Source organism: Coptis chinensis, chromosome 4 (genome assembly GCF_015680905.1).
Source record: "Coptis chinensis isolate HL-2020 chromosome 4, ASM1568090v1, whole genome shotgun sequence".
Taxonomy (NCBI): domain Eukaryota; kingdom Viridiplantae; phylum Streptophyta; class Magnoliopsida; order Ranunculales; family Ranunculaceae; genus Coptis; species Coptis chinensis.
The window spans coordinates 10,260,212-10,267,483 of record NC_141459.1 but is presented as its reverse complement, the minus strand read 5'-3'; the positions used below and the strand labels follow the sequence as shown (position 1 = coordinate 10,267,483).

Sequence of the window (7,272 nt, the reverse complement as noted above, 5' to 3'; positions counted from 1 at the left end):
TTAGCAGATAAAATATGGGCGTCGGAGGTCCCAAAGCGGTTCGCTCAGCCTAGATTCGAAAGGTATGATGGCAAGGGAGATCTAGCAGACCACATCCATCATTTCCTGCAACAGATGCCTCTGTGGCAGGAGGCGCGGTATGATGGTCTGCGATGCATGATGTTCTCGGCTAGTCTGAAAGGAGGAGCATCAGATTGGCATTACAGGTTACCAGCGGGGAGCATAAACAATTTCTAGGAGTTGGAGCAGGCATTTATAGATCACTTCATACACCAGAAGAGGCGGGTGGTAGATATTGCGGCCCTATTCAATGTGAGGCAATGATCCACAGAATCAGTTAGAGACTTTTTGTGTCGATTCAAGGCAGTGAGAGTGAAAGTTGAAAATCTGGATGAACAGACTACAGTGATAGCCTTTGAGAGAGGTTTGCGCCCGGGAACAGGAGTACACCAGTCTGTGGCAAAGAATGAGATCGCGACCATACATGAACTTTATCCACGTGTAGAGAAGTACATAAGGTATGGAGACACGATGCAGAAGGATTCTAGAAAGTCGAGAAAAGCAGTGTTGTCATTGGAAAAGGAAAGGGAGCCCAGGAGGGCAGAGACATCCGGGAAAGAAAGCGGTGGATACCGCGCACGGGTAGAGGGAACCTGGGAGGGTGCCCGACGAGAGTACCGGGAGAGAAAGCCATACTGAGAGACAGAGCAGACGCCGTTGAATAAACCATTGAGCGAGATCTTGCCCTTAATCAAGAATCTCCCGGGGTATGAGGGACCGTGAAGTACACCAATAGAGATACCAGAGAAATCGTTATGCACATATCATCAAGTGCGGAATCACGAGACTAATGATTGTTATGTGTTAAAATGGCTGATTCAGAGGATGGTGGAGAGAGGAGGGATGAGAGAGTTTGTGAGAGGAGAACAGAATGAGAAACGCATGCCACCTCAAGGAAGAATATTGTGAACCATCAATGTGATTTACAGCGGTGAGGTCCTAAGTCACGACGCTCATAGAGACAAGATAAGACGGACGACGAGTATCCAACAGATCAGTGAGAGAATAGATAGACCGCAGCAGAATGCAGTGTTGGCATCATAAAAGGACATAATTGTATTCAGCAGCGCGGACCTCCGTGCAGTGGACTCACCGCACGAAGACGCCCTGGTAATTACAGTAGTGATGGGAAATTACATGGTGAAGAGAGTGTTGATTGATTGTGGAAGTGCAATAGATCTGTTATTCAGAGTGGCGTTGGAGGAGATGGGAGTGGATCCTAAGCAGCTGCGACCTTCGCGAGCCAATCTATACGGATTCAATGGGAGTATGACAGAGCCCATGGGAGAGCTTTTATTGCCCGTAACAACAGGTCTGGTGACCGTTTTCACCCGATTCATGGTGATAGATTCTGTTTCGCAGTATAATGCAATTTTAGGGAGGCGATGGACCCATGAGATGAAGGCGGTACCATCAACATACTATCAAGTGATACGATTTCCCACCCCTACCGGCATGTATGAGGTTTACGGTGATCAGGTAACTACCAAGAACAGTCATCGGGGCTCTGTGAAGCGATTGATCCGCGGACCAGAAGGAGAGGCTTCTAATCCTAGGAAAAGGCGAGCATAGCAATTACAGTACGCCTCGGTGGAGAGGGAGGCGGAGACATTAGTGGTATCGAAGACCCTCGATGAAATTGAAATGGTGAGTATTGGAAAGGGAGAAGAGGGGAGTTGGATGGATCCGATCAAAGACTTTTTGGCGGGACAGGAAGTGACAGACAAGGAGAGAAGAAGGTGGCAACAGGCTTCTCAAAGATACGTTCTGCTAGAAGGGGAGTTGTACTGGAAAAACTTCAATGGACCGCTGTTAAAATGCTTAGGTCTGCGGCTAGCAGCTGAGGTGTTGGCCGAATTACACGAAAGAGATCGTGGGAGTCATTCTCCAGGGAGAGCTACGGCTCATCGGTTGTTGACACAAGGGTATTTCTGGCCCCATATGAAGAGGGATGCAGGGGAGTTTGCTAAAAGATGTGACAAATGTCAGAAGTTCGCCCAGCTAATATGCGCCCCCACAGAACCTTTACACAACGTTTCCACTCCATGGCCATTTGCTATGTGGGCAATGGATCTAGTGGGACCGCTGCCCATGGCTAGCGGGAAGTAGAGGTTCATGCTCGCAGCCACTGATTATTTCACAAAATGGATTGAGATCGCACCGCCAAACAAAGAAGGGGTCAGCGGACACACAAGTAATCAAGTTCTTGTGGGAGAATATCATTTGCAAGTTTGGACTACCATATGCCATCATAGCAGACAATAGGACCCAATTAAACGAAGCAAAGGTGACTAGCTTCTTGCAAGCGTACGGGGTGAAACAGAGGTTCTCGGCCCCATACAACCCTGAGGGTAGAGGACAGGCGGAGTCATCCAACAAAACTATTATGAACAATCTGAAGAAGAAGTTGGAAGATAGGAAGGGGGCTTGGGCAGACGAGCTAAATCCTGTTCTCTGGGCCTATCAGACTACACCTCGGTCGTCCACTCAGGAGACCCTGCTTTCTATGGCTTACGGTGTGAAGGCCGCCGGATACCTTCCGAAATGGTAGCAAAGAACAACGCGTGGACAAAAGCCGTGGAGGAGGGTTCAAATTGGAGAATATTAGCAGCGGATCTGAATCTGGTAGAAGAAAGAAGGGACATGGCCCGCATCAAGTTAGGAGAGTACCACAAGAGATTGCAGAGACAGCACAACAAGAGTTTCAAGCCGCGGCAATTCCAAATAGGCAAGCAGGTGCTCTACCGAGTAACTCCTAGCACAAAGAAGGAGAAGGACGGGAATTTGGGTCCGAACTGGGAGGGACCATATATCGTGGTAGATATAAGAGGAGCAGGAACCTACAAGGTGCAGCCCAAGGAGGGCAAGTTGGTAGAGAAATCATGGAATGTTAGAATGCTCAAAAAAATTTACACTTGAATGTAACAAAAAGTCAGAGCAAAGATATATAGCTGTATGTAAATATATAATACAACGGTACTTTTGAGATGAGATTGTTAGTAGGAGCAGTAGAAGTTCCCCAGAATGAACATGGGATGGGAAATGCAAGCATAGAGAGAAAGAGAGCGGAAGGGATGAGCCCTTCGTTGAGACAAAGTCAGAATTATCCATGGGGCAAAATGAGATGCCCCAAGGGGCTTTCTGTGGCTATAACACCACGGAGTGGGATGAGCCCTTCGCGGGCGGAGTGATACAAATCACACATGAGGCATTGAGCCCAGAATAAAGAGAGACAACGGGGAGCCCTTCACTGATACAATACCAGATTTGAGCCTGGGACAAGAGGAGTTGTCCCCAGCCCTAGAGTGGGATGAGCCCTTCACGGACGAGAGAGGTGAACTACACATGGGGCATTGGACCCTAGAGTAGCGAAAGACAGTGGAGGGGATGAGCTCTTCGCTGATACAAGGCCGGAGTGTAGCCTGGGGCGAGATGAGTCATCCCAATTAAATCATGTAGTCGCAGACTGGAGGTACAGATTACATGCGGGGCATGGAGATTGGCCCCTTCCGGCTAGGTAGCCGAAAGAAAGAGAGAGCGTCGAAAGTGAGAATACTAATTGTTTAAGTCAATATAGCAAAATCTTAGGAGAGAGATATAGACATGAGGAGACGGGGAGACATACATACAAAGGCAAATTAAATGAACAAGTAGGAATCACAAAAGAGAGACACACACTAGGAGCAAAAGCAAGCATCCTTTTGAACAAAATGAATATAAAGTGTTTACATAATAAAGGAGTGGATCTGCTAAGAGGTCATGAGTTTCAAATGTAGCATAGTATAAAAGAGAATTTCTAAAGCTGCTCGGATGCGAGATCATCATGAGTCATGACATCAGAGTCTCCTTCAAGGGCCGTAGCTTCAGATTCAGTAGTAGCCACTGCTTGGATGGGGGGGTCCTCTTGACCGGGGTGGCCAAGGACAACATCAGTAGTCTGTTCCACTTCCACTGCGATATCAGTTCTTTCAACCACAGGGGTGGCGGGCCTTTCGGGGAGAAGTCTCCCTTCTAGAGTGAGTCACACGTGCTCTTCATGAATCTTTCGGGCTACTCGCTTGTCTGCCAATTGCTTGAAGTGGTCGCGTAATGCAGCCATGTCTGTTTGGTGCTGTTGCTGCAATGCAGTGGAGTCAGCTTGGTGTTTCTGCATAAGCGCATCCACGGCTTCCTGATGTTATCGAGCAAGGGCGTCCAAATCACATTGGTGTTGTTGAAGAAGTTCTTCCCTCTATTTGGTCAGGCGTTCATTGGCTTTGTCCAAATCTTGCTGGTGAGTAGACTCTGCGAACCTAAGCTCGTCTTGGGCCCTGAGTTTGGCAAGGTTGGCGGCTTCCAGAGCTGATTGAATCCCGGCATAGGCACTTCTTAAGCCTTTAGGGCCACAGAGTTCTTTCTCCAGGGATGCTACCTTGTTCTTGGCACTGAAGAGGTCACGAATCATGAAAGAGATATCCAAGCTTACCTAGAATCCAGGGGCGAGATGTAAAAAAAAAAAAAAGGAGAGAGAGAGAGAGTGTACCCTTTCCCAATTGGTATACATCGATGTACGATGTTCATCGGCATACGCAATGTCCTTAGGCAAGTGAGCATTGTAGAATAGAGAAGAGGCAGCGGCTGCATTGTCCAGTGTGAAGTCTGCGGTGTTCAGCCTGTGGTCACTCACCTTGAACACAGGGCAGGAATCCTCAACAGGGGTCATGTCAGAAGCAGGAGCAACAGGGGGACAAGTTTCTTTGCCAGGACGGCGAGAGTGCTGGGAAGGGACTGCAGATTGAATGGGTTAGGAAGTGATGGGCTCAGGATCTTCAGAAATGGATGTCTGCTGAGTGACTTGGTCAGACTCTGCTGAGGTTGAAGTCCGTTGCCTCTTGGCTGGTGGTGCATTAGCAGGAGCATCGACTTCAGTGACGGGGATCTCCCTGACATCACCATCTCCATTGGAGTCGCTGTCAAACAATTTCTGCTTGCGAACATCCATATCGTTAGCGAGGGAAAGGGGAGAGGTGTATTGATCGTCCCAAGTAGATATGGAGCGATAAGAAGGGATGTCTTTGGGAGCAGAGCAAGGGCGGGGATCGCAAGATTTGCGTGACTGAGAGGAAGTTTGGGGATGACGGAGGTGTGAGGCTTGGGTGTGGGATCTTTTCCTGGGAGGATGCGAGGCTTTTGGTTTCCTTTCTTTGGGAGGGGGAGGATGGTAAAATGGAGCTGAGAAGCCGCGGAAAGTTTGTAAATCAGGGATTTGCAGTAAGGGAGTAGCGGTGGTAGGATGGATACCCAGGAGTTCGGCTTGACCTGGACTAAGATCGCGAAGCCTTTGGAAGACAGGACAAGATATGCCTGAGTAGATTCAGGATTTGGAATCTGGCCGCCAACCTACAAAATGGAGAAAAACCGCGGTTTAGTGTGCATCGAGACAGACGGTTAAAGAGATGAGAAGAATAAAGATACTCACCATGGGCTATGAAGGCGAGATGATTAAGAGTCAGTTCTGGAGGAAGGTCCGCTGATAGAAATTGCCCCGATACGTATAGAGGGTAATGGTGCCACACCTTATCGGAGGTAGTGACACGGAGCAAGAGTTGGGGTTTCTGAGGACGCACACAGAAGGACTGGTACCCACACCGACGTCCTTGGTGCTTTTCTTGAGGAAATAATGAGAGATGATATCGCGGCTGGTAATCTGGGGTTGACCAATTTTATTATAGGAGTTCACGGCATACATAGTCCTCCAAAAATTCCCGATGCCTTGGCATGGGGGGATGTTGAAATGATTACATACTTCAACGTCCAGAAAGGTGATGGGAAGCCTTAGACTGGTAATTATTTGACCCACCGTAATCACGAGGTACCCCGGATGGTGGGGAACCAGGTGGGGGCAATGTGTGGTAGATGGCACATGCTCTAGGTTTATGCTAGCAGGAATGCCATAAGCAGCCCTAATTGAGTCTAAATAAGGGCGGCGGCATCGAGATGGTGGAGGTAGCAGGGAACCTTGACGTCCCGAGGTGGATGGTACCATCGCAGAGGCAGTAGGGGGTGGAGACGCTACCCCGTGGGATGGAGAAGAAAGGCGAGTCGTCGGATTCAGTGGTGACATCGAAAAAGTAGAGGAACGAGACGAGATATGAACAAACCCAAATAACCAGTTCAAACTAAAATAAAGGGAGCCCGTAAAACGCGTCTGCTGGGAGCAAGGAAAGAGATGTTAAGCCCGAAAAGGATGCCAAAAGTGGAGGAAAGTCGCGGAAGAGTAAAGAAGCACACGCTGACCAAAGGCTGATCGAAAATGGGAGAACGATGGCAGAGCAAGAGAAGGAGAAAACTGAAATGGGAAAGAGGGAGAAGGAAAGGGGTTTAAAAAGGGGAAGGGTAGAAGGGTAATTGCAGGGAGTTGATGAATTTGAGGAGTCGGGAGGACAATCTAGCCAGGATGAGACACGTGGAAGCACGAGACATGAGGGCGGCTGGAAGCACGCGTGATGATTACAGTCCCCATCACGCGTGAATCAAGGAAAAAGAGCATGGGCAGTGGATAGAAAAGACAAGCGATGAAAGTTCTCGACACCGGATCCATTAATAGGACCGCAGAGTCGAGAAGGGGCATTTGTAGTGGCATAATGTGGGCAATTGGACTAGGTCAGCGGTGCAGGGGATAGGATGCAAGATACTGAAGAAAAAGGGAGAGCACGGAATTGTGACCACGGAACCCTAGACCGCGGACGTGGCACATGTACGGTAAGAAGACGAACCGTGAGATGACAGGACAGGTGGACGATGTTTGAATCTAGAATAAGAATTAGGGGGGAATTGAATCCACCTTGAATCCAACTTAATAAACTAGTATAGATTGTTGTAATCTAATTTTTACGTTCTTACGGTAAGAATTGGTCGTTTTAATCCCTAATTATACATGGCATCTCTACCAATTTATAACTAGCATGTGAGAAAGTCCACCCATTCTCATGGCGAATCAACGACCTTCTAGAGTGGAATAAACTCTTACAACAATTCTACACTACACAATCAAGTTTTCATCAAGGCTTCATTAAACCCCTCTAATGGAGGTTTAGCCTTGATTCATCAAACTATCATTTCCATGTGAAATTGAATACGACATAATATAAAGATTATAACTTTATTAAATTGAACTAAACAATAATTCAAATCTAAATTAATAACTAAGAAATGAATAACAAACAAGAATTG

At 47.7% G+C, this 7,272-nt stretch overlaps 2 protein-coding genes across 2 annotated transcripts; both read left to right on the top strand.

Moving 5' to 3' along the window:
• The first annotated feature begins 1,185 nt into the window (after positions 1-1,185).
• LOC147501789 (uncharacterized) lies at positions 1,186-1,632 on the top strand. The gene has a single exon (XM_086604394.1). It carries the CDS (start codon positions 1,186-1,188, stop codon positions 1,630-1,632), a length of 447 nt encoding a protein of 148 aa, XP_086460520.1.
• A 72-nt stretch (positions 1,633-1,704) lies between these two features.
• LOC147501788 (uncharacterized) lies at positions 1,705-2,169 on the top strand. The gene has a single exon (XM_086604393.1). It carries the CDS (start codon positions 1,705-1,707, stop codon positions 2,167-2,169), a length of 465 nt encoding a protein of 154 aa, XP_086460519.1.
• The last annotated feature ends 5,103 nt before the right edge of the window (positions 2,170-7,272 follow it).

Coding starts and splice junctions, on each gene's coding strand:
- LOC147501788 (XM_086604393.1), top strand. CDS start 1,705: ATGGTGAGTATTGGAAAGGGAGAAGAGGGGAGTTGGATGGATCCGATC.
- LOC147501789 (XM_086604394.1), top strand. CDS start 1,186: ATGGGAAATTACATGGTGAAGAGAGTGTTGATTGATTGTGGAAGTGCA.